Source organism: Macaca nemestrina, chromosome 4, assembly GCF_043159975.1.
Source record: "Macaca nemestrina isolate mMacNem1 chromosome 4, mMacNem.hap1, whole genome shotgun sequence".
NCBI lineage: Eukaryota > Metazoa > Chordata > Mammalia > Primates > Cercopithecidae > Macaca > Macaca nemestrina.
Genome location: NC_092128.1, coordinates 154,477,492 through 154,495,861, shown reverse-complemented (window position 1 = coordinate 154,495,861; position 18,370 = coordinate 154,477,492). Strand labels below are relative to the sequence as shown.

General features: G+C 58.2%; 1 protein-coding gene across 21 annotated transcripts in view; it reads right to left on the bottom strand.

The window, feature by feature from the left end:
- LOC105483405 (mitotic arrest deficient 1 like 1) overlaps positions 1–18,370 on the bottom strand; it is a 419,765-nt gene that overhangs the window by 118,587 nt on the left and 282,808 nt on the right. For all 21 annotated transcript variants that reach the window (XM_011744271.2, XM_071095438.1, XM_011744266.2 and 18 more), the window contains one exon: positions 5,336–5,546. In XM_011744271.2, coding sequence (XP_011742573.2) covers positions 5,336–5,546 — 211 coding nt within the window. The remainder of the gene's footprint in view (positions 1–5,335; positions 5,547–18,370) is intronic.

Sequence of the window (18,370 nt, the reverse complement as noted above, 5' to 3'; positions counted from 1 at the left end):
TCTTTTAATTGTGATGTTAGGGTGTCAATTTTAGATCTTTCCTGCTTTCTCTTGTGGGCATTTAGTGCTATAAATTTCCCTCTACACACTGCTTTAAATGTGTCCCAGAGATTGTGGTACGTTGTGTCTTTGTTTTCATTGGTTTCAAAGAACATCTTTATTTCTGCCTTCATTTCATTATGTACCCAGTAGTCATTCAGGAGCAGGTTGTTCAGTTTCCATGTAGTTGAGTGGTTTCGAGTGAGTTTCTTAATCCTGAGTTCTAGTTTGATCGCCCTGTGGTCTGAGAGACAGTTTGTTAAAATTTCTGTTCTTTTACATTTGCTGAGGAGTGCTTTACTTCCAACTATGTGGTCAATTTCAGAATAAGTGCGATGTGGTGCTGAGAAGAATGTATATTCTGTTCATTGGGGTGGAGAGTTCTGTAGACGTCTATTAGGTTCGCTTGGTGCAGAGCTGAGTTCAAGTTCTGGATATCCTTGTTAATCTTCTGTCTTGTTGATCCATCTAATGCTGATAGTGGGGTGTTAAAATCTCCTATTACTATTGTTGTGGAGTTTAAGTCTCTTTGTAGGTCTCTAAGGAGTTGCTTTATGAATCCGGGTGCTCCTGTATTGGGTGCATATGTATTTAGGACAGTTAGCTCTTCTTGTTGAATTGATCCCTTTACCATTATGTAATGGCCTTCTTTGTCTCTTCTGATCTTTGTTGGTTTAAAGTCTATTTTATCAGAGACTAGAATTGCAACCCCTGCTTTTTTTTTTTTTTTTCTTGTCCATTTGCTTGGTAGATCTTCCTCCATCCCTTTATTTTGAGCCTATGTGTGTTTTTGCATGTGAGATGGGTCTCCTGAATATAGCAAACTGATGGGTCTTGACTCTTTATCCAATTTGCCAGTCTGTGTCTTTTAATTGGAGCATTTAGCCCATTTATGTTTAAGGTTAATAGTTAAGTGTGAATTTGATCCTGTCATTATGATGTTAGCTGGTTATTTTGCTCGTTAGTTGATGCGCTTTCTTCCTAGCATTGATGGTCTTTACAATTTGGTATGTTTTTGCAGTGGCTGGTACCAGTTGTTCCTTTCCATGTTTAGTGCTTCCTTCAGGAGCTCTTGTAAGGCAAGCCTGGTGGTGACAAAATCTCTCAGCATTTGCTTGTCTGTAAAGGATTTTATTTTTCCTTCACTTAGGAAGCTTAGTTTGGCTGGATATGAAATTCTGGGTTGAAAATTCTTTTCTTTAAGAATGTTGAATATCGGTCCCCACTCTCTTCTGGCTTGTAGAGCTTCTGCCAAGAGATCCGCTGTTAGTCTGATGGGCTTCTCTTTGTGGGTAACCGGACCCTTCTCTCTGGCTGCCCTTAATATTTTTTCCTTCATTTCAACTTTGCTGAATCTGACAATTATGTGTCTTGGAGTTGCTCTTCTTGAGGAGTATCTTTGTGGCGTTGTCTGTATTTCCTGAATTTGAATGTTGGCCTGCCTTGCTAGGTTGGGGAAGTTCTCCTGGAATAATATCCTGAAGAGTGTTTTCCAACTTGGTTCCATTCACCCTGTCACTTTCAGGTACACCAATCAGACGTAGATTTGGTCTTTTCACATAGTGCCATATTTCTTGGAGACTTAGTTTTCTTTTTACTCTTTTTTCTCTAGACTTCTCTTCTCACTTCATTTCTTTCATTTGATCTTCAATCACTGATACTGTTTCTTCCAGTTGATCGAATCAGCTACTGAAGCTTGGGCACGCATCACATAGTTCTTGTGTCATGGTTTTCAGCTGCATCAGGTCATTTAAGGTCTTCTCTATGCTGTTTATTCTAGTTAGCCATTCATCCAATCTTTTCTCAAGGTTTTTGGCTTCTTTGCAATGGGTTCAAACATCCTCCTTTAGCTTGGAGAAGTCTGTTATTACCGATCTTATGAAGCCTTCTTCTCTCAAGTCGTCAAAGTCATTCTCCATCCAGCTTTGTTCTGTTGCTGGCAAGGAGTTGCGTTCCTTTAGAGGAGAAAAGTCATTCTGATTTTTAGAATTTTCAGCTTTTTTCTCTGGTTTCTCCCCATCTTTGTGGTTTATCCACCTTTGGTCTTTGATAATGGTGATGTACAGATGGGGTTTTGGTGTGGATGTCCTTTCTGTTTGTTAGTTTTCCTTCTAACAGTCAGGACCCTCAGCTGCGGGTCTGTTAGAGTTTGCTGGAGGTCTGCTCCAGACCCTGTTTGCCTGGGTATCACCAGTGGAGGCTGCAGAACCGCAAAAACTGCAGAACAGCAAATGTTGCTGCCTGATCCTTCCTCCGGAAGCTTCGTCTCAGAAGGACAGCCGGACATATGAGGTGTCAGTCGGCCCCAACTGGGAGGTGCCTCCCAGTTAGGCTACTCAGGGGTCAGGGATCCACTTGAGGAGGCAGTCTGCTGTTCTCAGATCTCAAACTCTGTGCTGGGAGAACCACTACTCTTTTCAAAGCTCAGTTGGAAATGCAGAAATCAACGTCTTCTGCGTTGCTCACGCTGGGAGCTGTAGACTGGAGTTGTTCCTATTCGGCCATCTTGGAAACTCCCCCGAGAATCCACATATCTAAGAGGCTCCCGGGGAGGCTGTGGCCAGCCTGGGGACTGCACTTTAAGGATCACTGCTCCAAGAATAAACTGCTGGCTTGTTTTGGAGTTTTCATCTTTCCTGGGGAGAGGCCAACTGCCCAGGGCACACAGACGGACAGATGATCCTGAGGACCTGTCTCATAATTCAGCATTCAAGTCTTCAGATCTACTGTATTTCAGTCAGCGGCATTCCTCCCCTAATGTCACTTGCAGTCAGTTCCTGGGCCGCATTGGAGTTTTGAGGTGTAACTCAGGCAGGTTCTCAGCTCCACCCGCCGTCGACCTAGATTCTGGTTCCCCGAGTCTACTCAGTCCTCTCACCGCTCACCCGCCCATTCCAGATTCCAAAAGTCTGCCTCTGTATCCTCTCCCTCTGTGGGATTAGACCTTACATGAAACAGAAGCCTCTACCATCACTGTGATTTTTGGGGGCACAGACACGAGTTGCATCAGCCACTGGGGCCCGGACACCTGATCCATCCTCACCATCAGCCACGGGGGCCCGGACGCCTGATGCATCCTCACCATCAGCCACTGGGGCCCGGACGCCTGATCCATCCTCACCATCAGCCACGGGGGCCCGGACGCCTGATCCATCCTCACCATCAGCCACGGAGGCCCGGACGCCTGATTCATCCTCACCATCAGCCACTGGGGCCCGGACGCCTGATCCATCCTCACCATCAGCTACGGGGGCCTGGACGCCTGATCCATCCTCACCATCAGCCACGGGGGCCCGGACACCTGATCCATCCTCACCATCAGCCACACCATCAGCCACGGGGGCCCGGACACCTGATCCATCCTCACCATCAGCCACGGGGGCCTGGACACCTGATTCATCCTCACCTCCTGGTGGTGCGATATGGCGTAGCCCCGCCTATCCCAGGCCTCTGCTCATCCTCCCCTTCCTGCTTCCAGACCATGCTGGTCCTGACTCTCCACAGTCAGCTTGGACATGCCTCTCTACACCCCCTGCTCCCTATCAGCCAAGGCCCGGGACACCTGTCACAGCCAGATGCTGACCACCTGCGTGCCCGAGATGCACAGAGACCCAGACAACAGGTAAACGAACAGACAAGCGAACCTGAGACGCACACAGACCCAGACAATAGGGGAACCAACTGACGAGCGAACCCGAGACGCACAGAGACCCAGACGACAGGTAAGGAACAGATAAGCGAACCCGAGACGCACAGAGACCCAGACGACAGGTAAGGAACAGTCGAGCGAACCCGAGACACACAGAGACCCAGATGACGGTAAGGAACAGACAAGCGAACCCGAGAGGCCAAGAGGCCCAGAGACCCAGACGACGGTAAGGAACAGACGAGCTAACCCGAGACTGAGCAGAGACCCAGATAACAAGGGAACGAACAGACGAGCGAACCCGAGAGGCCCAGGGACCCAGACGACAGGTAAGGAACAGACGAGCGAACCCAAGACTGAGCAGAGACCCAGACGACAGGTAAGGAACAGACGAGCGAACCCAAGAGGCCCAGGGACCCAGATGACAGGTGAACAAACAGAAGAGCGAATGGGCACACAGCCAAGGCACCGGCCCGTGACAGCAGGGAACGGATGGCCCCTTCCCAAATCCTCTCCCAGGGTGCAGTGCCACCAATAAACACGGCTCCAAGTCTGCATGCTCAGCTCTAAAACTTGCCCATAACACCTGCAGAATGCAGCAGGGAGAGGGAGCCACGGCTGAACCAGAAGCGGGGCTGTTGACATGGGGGCTCAGGCCCTCACAGCCACAGTGGAGACCAGGAGCAGCCCTGGTGTGGGTGGGGAGCTGGAAAGGAGCCCCCGAATGCCATCAGCTCACCTCTCGATCTGGCAAGACAGGCCTCCCCTTCTGGCTGTTGTCCTCCATCCCCACCGTGCTATTCCAGGAGGGCGGACCACCCAAGAGCCAGCCACCAAGCCCCTACCTGCTGGCAGGGTGCGCCCAGACTCAGGGCAAGCTTGGCTTATGGGGTGGGGCATGAAGAGGGAGGGAAGCCCCCACCTAAGACCCTCCCCACAAAGGATCACAGAGGACGATCACTCCTGATACATCCGCCTCGGTGCTGGGCTGCAGGAAGGGGAAAAGCGACCGCCACACAACCTCTGCACCTGCAGGCTCACAGGGAATGCTCTCCCACAGTACAGGGTGCGATGGCAAGTAGGTGGGAAGAAACAGGAGAGGGTGTCATCGGATGAAAAGCACCACCTCACCACATCAGGGGATAGGCCGGCATGCCAAAGGCTGCGGGCCTGACTTAGACCTGGAGGGTGCGGGCAGGCCCCGCTGGCCCTCGTGGAGGCCCCACTCTTCCCTGAAGCGCCGCAGGCCTTCGCTGCAAAGGGCTCTCTGGACTCCGTGAGGCGCACTTAGGCTGGTGAGAGACGGACTTGTTTTTGGAGAGGATTAGATTTACTTGTGATTAATGGTGTGTGTATAAACTAACAAATGATACGAATTTGTTTAAGGGCCTAAGATTTCAGCCCCTTGTTTCTCCACTGCTGCCTGCAAACTTGGACAGCTCCACCTGTTTGCACAACCCTGCAGGTGCATGGGGACACGGGGCCGGGGTGCTCTGCTCCAGCAACCACCAGGCCTGGCTGCCCACAGGGGAAGACAGACCCTCTGGGGATGACAGGCAGGTGATAGCCAGAGGCTGCCCCAAGAGCGCGCAGATGGACCTACCCACAGAAGGTCAAAGATGGTGGGGGCCGGGGGTGGGGGGTGCCTACCTGCCACCTCCTTGGATGATGGCAGACTTGCGGCGGCAGCCTCAAGGTCGGTTGGGACGGTGCCGCCTCTCTCCATGGCGCGCAGGAGCCCTCGCAGTCGCTCGCACTCTGCCTGCAGCTGGCTGTGGTCCTCACGCAGGCGCTGCCTGGCCACACTGGCGGGGTTCAGGCTCATGTGCAGCACTTTGGTCCTGCTCTGGTCATAGTCACCCTGCAGGAACACACACAGCACGGGTCACCATGGCCCAGGAAGATATGTGGCACGGGTCACACGCAGCACATGTCACCATGGCCCAGGCACACGTGCAGCACAGGTCACACACAGCACAGTGCTCGGTTATTTTGTCTTCTTGAGCCTGCCTGGCAGCCGCCTCTCCTTGAAGGAATGGCTTCTTCCCTGTGCCCTGTGGACAGGTGCAGGACCAAGGCCTGGCCACCTGCTGGGTCCCTTCTGCCTAACCACAGGAAGAGGGTGAGAGGGGACACGGCCCTGGTTCAGCGAAGCGCAGCACTTCCCAGAGTTCCATGCTTAGTGCCTGGGAGGGAGGCTTCCTCTTCTCTGAGGTTTCTGGCTGGGAGGAGGCTTGGAGCCCGTGTGGCCATGTTCCCATCTCTTCCTGGCCAGCCTGGAAGGTGCCCCGTGCCACAAGAGAAACAAGGTCAACCACACAGAGATGGAGGGTGAGGGAGCCTGGCACCGGCGTGGGTGGCTCAGGAACGTGCCTTGCGACCTGATGCTCCCGTGAAACCCAGGGCGGGGACGTGTGTGGCATCCTTGAGGTAGGAGTGCGCCTGGAGGCCCAGCCTGCTGACCTGTGGTAGGTGACCGACCCCCAGCAATGAGCATCACGCAGCCCTGCAGCAGGGGACAGCCGCCCAGGGCAGGGGACAGCCGTCCTGCAGCAGGGGACAGCCGCCCGGGACAGGGGACAGCCCCCCGGGGCAGGGGACAGCTGTCCTGCAGCAAGGGACAGCCACCCAGGGCAGGGGACAGCCACCCGGGGCAGGGGACAGCCGTCCTGCAGCAGGGGACAGCTGCCCGGGGCAGGGGACAGCCGCCCGGGGCAGGGGACAGCCGTCCTGCAGCAGGGAACAGCCGCCCAGGGCAGGGAAGTGCAGGGTCACTGTGCACCCCGAGACCGCGACCTCATGCCACACATAAACATCGGTTCCACCACGTTCTGTCTCCTGGGAGTAGACACAGCTTTCTCAAACAGGGTTCAGGAAGTAGTGGCCGTAAAAGAAAAAAAAAAAAAAAGAGTACAACTGACCTTATACAAGTCAAGAACTTCATCCACCGCAACAGTGGAAAGGCACCCACAGAGCAGGTGGTGCTGTCTGAAAATCACATTTCTGAGAAAGGGTTCAGATCCAGAACATACGAAGAACTCAGAAATAACCAAGGGCATGTCAGACAACCCACTCTAAAAATGAGTCAAAAATGTGAGCAGACACTTCCCAAAGAGAGACACCCAGAAAGCTGATAAACACATGAAAAGGCGCACACACACGGGCCCGGGTCGGGGCTAGTGGCACACACACACACACAGGCTAGGACTGGGGCCAGAGACACACACACACGGGCTAGGACCGGGGCCAGAGACACACACACACATGGGCTAGGACCAGGACCAGAGACACACACACACGGGCTAGGACCAGGGCCAGAGACACACACACACGTGGGCTAGGACCGGGGCCAGAGACACACACACATGGGCTAGGACCGGGGCCAGAGACACACACACACATGGGCCAGAGCCGGGGCCAGAGGCACACACACACACATGGGCTAGGACCAGGGCCAGAGGCACACACACACATGGGCCAGAGCCGGGGCCAGAGGCACACACACACACGGGCTAGGACCGGGGCCAGAGGCAGGCACACACACAAGGGCTAGGACCGGGGCCAGAGGCAGGCACACACACAAGGGCTAGGACCGGGGCCAGAGACACACACACACACACACACATGGGCTAGGACCGGGGCCAGAGACACACACACACAGGCTAGGACCGGGGCCAGAGACACACACACACACGGGCCAGAGCCGGCGCCAGAGGCACACACACACACAGGCTAGGACTGGGGCCAGCGGCACACACACACACATGGGCTAGGACTGGGGCCAGAGGCACACACACACACATGGGCTAGGACTGGGGCCAGAGGCACACACACACACATGGGCTAGGACCGGGGCCAGAGGTACACACACACACATGGGCTAGGAGCGGGGCCAGAGGTACACACACACACGGGCCAGGGACGGGGCCAGAGGTACACACACACACGGGCCAGGGACGGGGCCAGAGGTACACACACACACGGGCCAGGGACGGGGCCAGAGGTACACACACACACGGGCCAGGGACGGGGCCAGAGGTACACACACACACGGGCCAGGGACGGGGCTGGGGCCAGAGGCGCGCACACACACACACACGGGCCAGGGCTCCCGCCAAGTGCTGAAACTCTGCTGTTCGTGGCTGTCAGCTGTGGGGCAGTGAGACTGGGTGGGCACCCCGTCCCTCAGGCCCAGACACCACCAGCCCCCGTGAATGAGGGGTGTGCCAGCGAGCCAGGCCAGCTCCGTGCTTAGCGATGGCCTCCTCCCCTTTGGCAATGAGTTCCCGCCGCCCTTGGGGCTTCTGTCCACACACTGTCCTATCTCCCAAAGGGGAACAGGGAAACATTTCATGTGTTCGGGTCACCCCACGCTCTCAGGAGAGAGGCCGGTGTGGACACATCCCATGAAGTGAAGCGACCAGGCGCAGTAAGCCTCCAGCCTCCCAGAGCCCAGGCTGTGGTGGGCCACTGCTCTCCAAGTCCCTGAAGGACGGCGAGGCCTGGCCTGGGCCGTGCCCACTGCAGGGCGCCTGAGTGGGGCTGGAGCCCGTCAGCCGTGGGCAATCGTGGTCCCAGAGCCCAGAATGTGCTTCCCATAGGGAGGGAGGAGGGGATGGGGAAGAAGGGAAGAGACCTCACCCCTCCTGGTACCACCCCGGACTCTAAGACATCCCCCTGACATCACGTCACACAAGTTAACGGCTGACCCTGCCACCCCTGCCTCATGGAAGAGGCCAGTGGAGATGGACACGCTGACCTGGACCAGGGACCCCTGGCCCCATGGAACACGGCAGAGGCCGCCGCAGAGGGAAGCAGGTTTGCAGACATGGCTCGCTTGGCTGCTCCCTCTGTGCTTCTCCTGGGAAGGAGGAGGGGAGGGGAAATCCACCCAGTCAGGCCCAGGGGAGAGGGAGGCGGCAGCCCCCGCCGCTGGGCCGGGGCGGGAGAGAATCTGCGCAGCTCTTCACTGGTTTTCTGAGAACCTTGTAAACCTCAGAGGATGAAGAGACATCTTGTAACTCCGGCTGAATCACAGACTCTTGGGGTTGAAAGGATTGCTACTTCATTCAGTTTGCACAGCCGGGGTAAGAAAACCCAGTGTGCAGAATCCAGCCACCCACACATGCTCAGGAGGACCCTCTGAAGGGCGGCGCTGGCTTTCCGGGGCCTCTGAGGACTGGACAGCATCTCAACCTCTCCACCATCCTACGGAGCCGGAATCTCGAGGAGCCAGGGAGGATGCAGACGGGGGGTGGGGCCGCCTCCTGCGGGGACCAGCCAGTCACAGGGCTGTGCAGTCACCCCACCCCCGTCCCAACCACGTAGCACTGCAACTGCACCCAGAAAGCAGCCGTGGGGCACACGAGGCCAGCATGGGCCCCGCTGATGGAGCTGTGGGCACGGAAACATGACTCTGAATTTCAGATAACTCGCGTGTGTCCCAAAATATTCTTCTTTTGATTTTCTTCAATCCTTTAAAAATGTACAACGGTTCTTAGTTTAGGGGCTGCACAGCAGGCGGGGCTGTAGTCAGCTGAACCCCGGCCAGGACGAGGCCGCACGGCGTGGACTCAGCCCTCCTCTGACCCAGAGCAGTGAGACCCTCCTCCCCTAGGCCTCACCCTCCTCTTCCTCCCCAGGCTTCAATACTGCTGACCTCCTGAAGGGTCCTCCAGGTGGGAGGAGGTAGTGACCGTCCTGGAGGCTGCCCAGCGAGGCCTCACCTGGCCCCAGTGTCCTCCCACTTAGCAGACAGGTGGACTTGCCCGAGGGGCGGGGGCTCAGCAGTGGCACACCCAGCGCTGGCGTTGGACCCAGCAGTGCCTGAGGATGTCAAGTTCCCCGGGGTGGATGTCCTGGCAACGCTCAATGTTCCACGGGCAGGAATGAGAGCCAGAGGTGCCCCTTCCAGGAGGAGGCCACACCTGAGCCCCTGGGGGTCCAGAACCTCTGCTCCAGGTGAGACAGGACTGTGCCCCAAGGTGGCTGGGGGCAACAGCCGAACTTCCAGGCTGCTGCTGTGATCACAGCTGGGGGTGGTGCAGAGTCAGGCACACCATTCCATGCCTGGGAGCTCCATGTCTCGGAGTTCCATGCCTCGGAGCCTGCGCGCCACACATTTCAGCAGGTGCTGGAAGCGCAGGAGTAATGGGAGCCCTGCGCTAAGGCCTGTCTCCAGGGCAGCCGAGTGTCGGGATGAGGACGGCCCTGTGTCCTATACAAACAGCACCACTCCTGCGCCTGCCCCACCAAGAGGAGCCATTCAAACGCACAGGCAGCAAAGCAGCAGGGGAGGAAACTAGGCGGGATCTAGGGGATCAGGAAACATCCCATGTCTCGGATCAGAAGACTTGGCGCTGTCGGGACCAACCAATCTGCACATCTGGGACACTCCCAGGACTCAGCCGGCCTCCCTGAAGAACTGACAAGCTGATTCTGAAACTCACAAGGAACTGCAGGGGCTCAGAACAGCCACCACAGGATTGAAATCAGTCTCCTGATTTCAAAACTTACTACAAAGCCACAGCGATCAAGACGGTGTGGCGTGGGCATCAAGACGGACGTACAGACCAACAGCACAGCAGAGAGTCCAGCAATCAACCACATGTCCATGTTGAGTGACTCTGAGAAAGATGTTAAGGCCATTGGATAGGGCCTTAAGCCTATACCCAAAGAACTTGGATAGGGAAAAACAGTCTTTTCAACAAATGCTGCTGGGACAATGGGCTGTCGCATGCCAAAGAACGAACATGGGCCCCGCCTCCCACCATAAACAAAAACTAAATAACTGTGGATCCAAGACCCATGTGAGAGCCCAACTGTAAAACCTGTAGAAGAAAACAGAGGAAGAAACCCTCCTAACCTTGGATTTAACAAAGGATTCTTAACCCAAAGCACAAAGAACAAAAGAAAAAACAGGTAATCGGACTTCATCCAAACTCAGAACTTGTGTGCTTCAAAGGATGCCAATGAGATGCAAAAACAAGCCACAGAATGGGAGAAAATGTCTGCAAATCTATACCCAAAGAACTTAGATCTGAACACATAAAGCAGGTTCACAGCTGAAACGACCCAATGTTACAATGGGCAAAGCATCTGCAGAGAGACTCCTACGAGGCCAATAAACACATGAAAAGCTGTTCGGCATCATCCAGCATCCAGAGACAGAAACTGAAATCACAGAGAGGTATCACTTTGCACCCCCAGGACGGCCGGGAAGTCACTCGACAACACGTTGGTGAGGACGGGGAGAAACTGGAACCCTAGTGTGCGGCAGCCCTGGAGAAGAGTCTGGCAGTTCCTCCAATGATGAAACGGTTACCAGGTGACCCAGCAGACCCAGTCCCAGGCAGACCCCGGAGAGAACTGCACACACACCCACACAGACTCGTCTGTCAATGTTCATAACAGCCCCGAAGTGGAAACCACTCGAATGTCCACCAGCCGATGACTGGATACGTAAGATGCGGCCATGCACACAGTCAGTGTTTCAGCCACAAGAAGGAACACATCACCGACACCTGTGACCACATGGGTGAACCTTGAACACGGGAAGTGAGAAAAGCCAATCACAAAGGCCACAGGACTCCCTTCCCAGGAAATGCTCAGAACGGGCCACGGGACTCTCTTCCCAGGACATGCTTGGAACGGGCCATGGGACTCCCTTCCCAGGAAATGCTCAGAACAGACGGACCCACAGAGGCAGGCCGTAGCCGATTGGTGGCTGAGGGTTTGAGGCACAGGAGACAGCAGTGTGATGGATAACTAGAGGGTTCGGGCCTCCTTGAGAGGTGATCAAAACATCCTGTGACGAAGGGTGACAGTGGTTGCACTAGCCGTGGACATAAAAGCCGCTGAACTGCCCCCTTCGAAGGGACGAGTGACGTGGAATGTGCGTCGCATTTCAATAGAGCTGTCAGAAATGGCAGCCGGGTGGGAGTGAGAAACAGCAGGAAGCGCAGACGCAGCCACGGGAAACCAGCCTTCTCCTTTGCATGTGCGGCGATTTCAACTTCAGGAGCAGCTCTCCACGGGGAGGACATGAGCTGAGAGGGGCTACCTGGAGGGAGTTCCCGGGTGAAGGAGAAACTCTGGGGCTCCGTGAGGAAATGTCCTTACTTGTGTTCTGCTTGGGCTGGGGAATGTGAGGCTGAAGGGGGTCCCTGTCCCCAAGACCCTCCTCCTCCACAGCCAGAAGAGCCTCCAGAGCACTGTGGCCTGACCATCACCCCCCACCCCGTTGGCCCTGTCCTACTCCTGCCAGCTGGGCCCAGACACCAAGTGCAGTGACCACAGTCTGCAGGACCAGGTGACGTCAGGGTGTGCCCACAGGGTCCTGCCTTGGTGGCTTCTCGGAGCCTGCAGACCACCTCCACATCTGACGGGGACGAAGTCCCCGTGAATCAGGCAGCTGACAGGCAGGAGAATGGCTGGCCTGGCTTCTGTGGCTTGGCACCCCCTGCAAGTGTACAGTGTGGTGGCCACCAAGGGAACCGGGAGCAGAGGGAGACAGGCAGGGGCAGCCCCTCACCTGGGCCGTCAGCCACTGGGAGCAGACAGTGGACACCCGAGACCCTCCAGCTGGATGGGGGCTGCGAGGGGCCAGGCCTCTGCCTCTCCCTGCAGAGCAGCGAAGCAGCACGGTGCCTCGGTGCCCACTCAGCAGAGGCCCAGAAGAGGCCGGCTGCCAAGGGCGACTGCTGTTGCTGGCGGGACACCCCCTTCAGCCTAAACACTCATCTCAGTGGGCGTCCTCCTCGCCAGAAAGGCCAGCTCCGTGGTGACAGGGACTGCTTTCCACCACCACACCGCCAGTACCAAGGACTGTCCCGGCACAGGCTCCATGTGGAAGATGTGTCTGTTGAATGAATGGATGATGATGACTAACCCTTACTAAACTAGGATGTGCTCCTGTGGGCTTAAAACCAGGTCGCTCGAGTGGTTAAAGTAATGCATGAAGAGCGAGCCAGCAGGTCCCGGGAAACGGCGTGGAACCCTTCTCCAAGTTGCGGGGAGGCCCCCTCTTACTTCCTGGGTCACAGCTGCACCCCAAGAGCAGTGGAGGGTATGGCAGAGGAGCTGCTGCTGGGCCCACCCTGGAGATGAAGGGACAGAGGGTGAGGGCAGCGGCCATCTGCAGATGCCATGGGGTGCCAGGCCCGGCGGTGCTCTGTGAGCCCTGTTTCATCTATTCTGCTGCTTTCTGGAGGAGAACACAGGCATGCAGCACTCACGTGACCCTTCGGAGGTGTGTGGAAGGTGGTGGCGCTGGGCCGCAGACCGGGGTTAGGGCTCTGCATGGCGTGGCTGTGGCTAGGGGCACCAAGGGGCTCAAAGCGTGGCTTGAGAAGTCTGGAGGTGGGGGAGAGGGGCCACCAGGGCAGGAGGTAGTCCAGGGGGCATCCCAGATGGGGAACAGACCAGTGCAGCCTCAAGATCCTCCTACACAAAGACCAAAGCACTTCCCACCATGGACGTACCAAGCCTCCAGCCCAAAGGAAGGGCCAGCGGGTTCTGCACTGGGGCCAGGAGGCAGCGGATGTGGGGTGGGCGCCGATGTGGGGTGGGCTCTGCAGCCCGGGAGGCAAGATCACTTCCTCCCAGGCCCCATCTGTCCATCTGCTCAGGGCCACCCCTGCCCTCTGTGCATTCTGGCAGGACACCTCCTGCTCACAGAACCCACTTCCAGCTGCTAGCCCAGGAGGTCCGTGTGAGGCTCCAGGCATGGGGAGAAGCCCCTCCAGTGCTGCCCCCGGCCCCGTGCACCCCACCCACCTAGGGTGCTGAGCACTGTGAGTGCCAGCAAGCAGGAGCACCGTCGGGGGCTGGCACCACTCAACTCAAGCAGATGGGAGATGGAGCAACCTTGCTGGAATCGGCTGTTAGATGACAGCTTCCAGGAAGAAAGGGGAAAAATGGCTATAATCTTCTGCTAAAATTTGTTGCCTTGTTTGATTCACAGCTGAGAAAACTGTTGAGACGCTGACGAGAATCTCAAAAGGAAAAGTTTGGAGCCTTCCTTGGATGCGACGGTGCAATCATCGACTCAACAAAAATCTTCCACTTGCAGAGCGAGCAGGCGCTCTGGTGCCGTCAACCAGCGCAGCGAAACAGAAGAGCCGGCTAGTGGGTGCGGCAGGAGAACGCTGGGACAGGCAGGGCAGATCCCCGGTCACTTGCAGGCCTACTGTCTCTCCAAGCTCCCCTCCAGGCTGGGCCTAGGGGTTCCAGAGATCACAGGGCCCCACCTTCAGACACAGCGGTCTTGGAGGGGTCAGCACGGGGAGAGACAAGGCCTAGAGAGGGTGCGGGTGCTCCAGGGCTGCCTTGCAAGCCCACACCTGTGCCCCCAGGAGGCCTCGGCCTCGACTGCCTGTTTCCCTCTGTGTTCAGCAGACTGTCTGCAGCCCAAGTCCCGGAGGAAGAGGCTGGGTGGTGGCTGGCGTTGGCTCAATCTCCGTTCCCACTGTGAGTTCTACCCCTAACTTGCCGGCAGGTCTCCATCCTCTCTGGGCCTTGGTTTCCCACCTGTGAGGGTGAGTGTGGTGAGTTTCACCTTAAGGACCTTCCTTCCGGCCGAAATGCTCATAAGACCTGGAGCAGAGGGCAGGAAAGCCAGAAGCCCACGCCCTGGTGCGTGCAGAGGCCGGGCGCCATGGGCCCTTGGCTGCCCCGGGTTTCTGAGAGGCCCTACCCTCAAGATCCCTGCCAGGGAGGAAGCTGCCTCCAGCAAGGCCCAGGACACACTCAGGGAGGGAGGCGTCAGTCGCCCTGTGCCTGACGCGCATGCTGAGAGCAGAGAAAGCGCTGGAAGGAAGCAGCGACAACAGGGGAATGGAAAACACAGTCAAATAACTGCCAGTCCTCATGCATATTTATAGATCGCCCAGCCTCAAAACTCAATCAATACCTCTCCTGACTGAAGGAAATGGCTCGGGGAGTAGAGTGAGGCAGCTTGGTCTGTGCCTGCTGGGCCGGGGCAGGGCAGAGCCAGAGGTGCGGCCTTCCCATCTCCTGCCTGTGGCCTGGCCCGCCACTCTTGGCTGGGGTGTGGGACCTGCCTCTGCAACAAGCCCAGGTGAGGGTCACACCTCCCAGCCCTGCCCTCCACAGCGGCCTGACTTTGGGCAACTTGCGCAGGGCCAGCAGGAGGGCTGAGGGGCTGGATGCGCCTGTACATGCCTGTACACGCCTGTCGCTGAGGGGCCTGGGGGCCGTGTCCCACCTCTTCCAGGAAAGCAGCTCCCGAGCAGGCAGAGGCACACGGAAGGGAAGGGGCAGACTGGAGCAGAGGGAGAAACTGAGGCCTGAGGACAGAGGCCACACTGCTGCCCATGACCAGTGCCCATGAGCAGTGGGAGGATGGGGGTAGGACAGGACCCCGGGAGCTGCCTTTCTGCAGAGCTGAGTGCTCCACCATGGGGAGTGGGTGTCCCAGGCCTCGTCTGCAGCAGTTGCAGGGGGAGAGGGAGTGGCCCAGGGTCACACGGCGGAGCCCCCGGAGACCCCTCCAGCACATGCCCCACGGCCAGGCTTCACCAGGAATGGAAACTCCCCACAGCCAAGGCGTCCACGGCAAAGCCAGCCTGCGAGTGCGTCCACCACAGCTGCGCCGTGGGCCCCAGCGAACGCCACCCACAACCCCGTCCACCCGCCATGGCTGTGTGCTGCACAGCCGCCGTTCAGGGCCCTGCCCAGAGGCTAAGCGAGGGGGGGCCTGAGGGAGGGGCCGCAGCCTTCCTCAGCGGGGCACCAGAGTGAGCCAGCACATCTGCCAAATCAGTGGCGCCAAAGCACTGGCACCCAGGAGACGGCGCTGAGGCCACCACACAGCTCTGGGGCTGGCCTTCCTGGCCCAAGACCCTGCAGGGCCAGGGGAGGAGGGAGCTGGGAGGGGTCATGCCTGTCCTGGTTCCAGCAAGGGTCAGGGACTCCTCCCATGACACCCTGATAACCGCCTCTGAGTCCGTGGCAGGGAAGGGGCAGGTGGCCTGCAGTGGCCAGGGAGGATGGCATGTGGTAGTCTCCACTGGTCAGCAGGGTGGGGACAGCGTCCCCTTCCTAATCTGGCCAAGGCTGCAACCAGATCACCCTGGGCTAAACTCCTGGCCTCCAGGCGCTGTGCCTGTGGTGAGGAGGAGATGGTCCTGACGGCAGCCAGCAAGGCTAACATCTGCCCCACCTGCCTGCAGCAGTCCCTGAACAGAGACGAGACACACAGCTCCAGAGGGAGACCCAGGCCGGACACCTGTACAACACAGGAGGGGCTGGGCCCGACACACACACGGGATCCAGAAGGAAGGACAGACAGCTGCCGCCCCAGGACGCCATGTGGGGCTTCCCTGGACCTGCCAGCAAGGGACCAGCCCAGCCGGGGCAACGCGCCCGGGCCCTGCTTCTTGAGGCTCCAGGGCGGCTCTCCTAAGAGGAACCTGGGGCACAGCACCTCTTCCTGGCCCCCAGGAGAGCCCCAGCTACTTTCCACCTCCCCTCAAGCCCCACAGGCACCAGCAGGGCCCCGCGCTTCCCTTCTCCTCTAAAACGCTGTTCTCATCCGTTTCCTTGCAGATACACCTGGGAACCAAAAGGACGTCGGTCCCTTGGACGCAGTGCCTGCAGTAGCAGCTGCTTGGGGACACCTCCATCGTGCCATGCCCAAGAGCCGTGGGGACTGGCACTCCATGCAGGGCACCTGCAGACAGGGCCATGGCCCTTGCTTCCCAGAGGCCCCAGAGAGGCTGCAGGCATGCACAGGGATATCAGCTTTGGGGGAACCCGGACACCCCAGATACCGCCCTGAGTTTGGTTTTCTACCCCACGTGCAAGACAAGGCTTCAGTCCAAGTGGCAGCAGCAGGGACAGGCTAGAGGAGATCGAGGTGCTCAGCGGCGGGTCCCTGGGCACGTCTCTACCTGGGGGGACAGCAGAGACCACTGGGCAATCTCTACACACAGGACGAGGGCTTACAGGCCAGGTGCGTATGCCCATGCCTGCCCAGGCAGCAGACGCAGGGGTCTGGCAGAGCCCGAGTTGGGTCCCAGTTCCACCAGCCTCAACTGTGTGACTCTGGGCCAGTCCCCAGAACCCCGACCTCAGTCTCATGTCACCCAGAGGCGAGGATGGTCACCATGTGATAGGGGAGCGAGAGCTCGGGCACACTCACACCATCCGTCTATCCGTCGGTCCACCGGCGGCTCTGCCACCCTCCTGCACGTCCCGCACAACCTCGAGGCCCGCACGCCCTCATTAAAGCTCCCCTGACCTCGGGCCTCATCAGCAGATGAAGGACTCTCAGCACAGCCAATTACCCGGTGCTGGTAATCACCCGCTGACTTCCACCCGAGTCCTTCAGAAGGTGATCTGCTGAGAGCAGCTTGTAAACAATTTGGAGGGAAGAGATAAAAACCCCAACTGCCAGGAAGGGTTGGACAACAGTGACCTAGGCTGAGGCCTGGCTCTGAGCCCCACACCTGACCCCGCACAGGAGCCCCTCCATGTCCGCCCCCAGCTGCAGCTCTCACCTCCGCCCCTGCACCCAGGTCCTTCGCCACCCTCTGCTGCCTCTGTGAGCAGCTGCAGGCCACAGGAGGAGGGTGCTCCAGTGGGGCCTTTGGCAAAACTCAGCATGGGGGGAGCAGCACACGTGGGCAAGGGGGGATGAGCGGGGAAGCCCAGTGAGCACCGCGGGGGGTCCTAGCTCTACCACTCATGCTCCTCGTTCAGCTCACAGCCCATCGCCTGCCCCATCTGCAGACCAGCAATCTCCCCGAGCTCCCGCCACGACAGTGTGGTCAGTGCACGGGGCACCTGCTGGCCACCCACCCTGGGCACGAAGCCCATTCTTCCTGGGAGGAGGAGGAGGAGGGGGGACCGGTGGCGTCCTGGTCCCGCTGCAACCACAGGTCCTCCTCCTCCTTCCAAGACACGTGGGCTTCACCGAGGAGACTGCTCCCCCTGGCCTGCCAAGTGAGTGAACTGGGTCCCTGCCAGATTGGCGGATGAGCAGGAGTCCTGGGCAGCCTCCGCTATCCCAATCTCCCCACTACAGAGCACAAACAACAGCCGGCGCCTAAACCACCCTGCCTGAGGCTCGGCCAGAGCTGGCAGGAGGCCTCAAGGCCTCAGGCAGCAGGTGCAGGACCAGCTGGTGGATGAAGGGCCTGAGGAGGGCAGGAGTGACCGAAAGACCGAGGCCATGTGAGGGCAGGGTCAGCGTACCCACTCGGAGCGCTCTGCCCCTCCCATCTGGGGTGTGGCTCACTCCTAACAATCTGCCTGTTGGGTCTCACGGTGGTGAAATGCACGTGACAGGAAGCTGACCGCCATCACCATTCTAAGGGCACAGCTCCCTGGCATTTGGTACACTCCCAGTGCTGTGCGGCCACCATCACAGTCCGTCTCCAGAGCTTCCTCACCTCTCCAGACTAAAGCCCATATCCATCAACACTTTCCATGCCCCAGCCCCAGCCCCAGCCCCAGCCCCAGCCCCCGGCACGGGCCTCTCCACCTCCTGTCTCTATGGATCTGATGACTCTAGGGGCCTCATGCAGGTGGAATCACATAGCCTGTGTCCTTCTGGGACTGGCCGGTTTCACCCAGCCCAGCATTCTCAGGTCCATCCGTGCTGCGGCAGGTGTCGGGACGCCCCTCCTTCTTGAGGCTGCCGTGTACTCCGCTGTATGG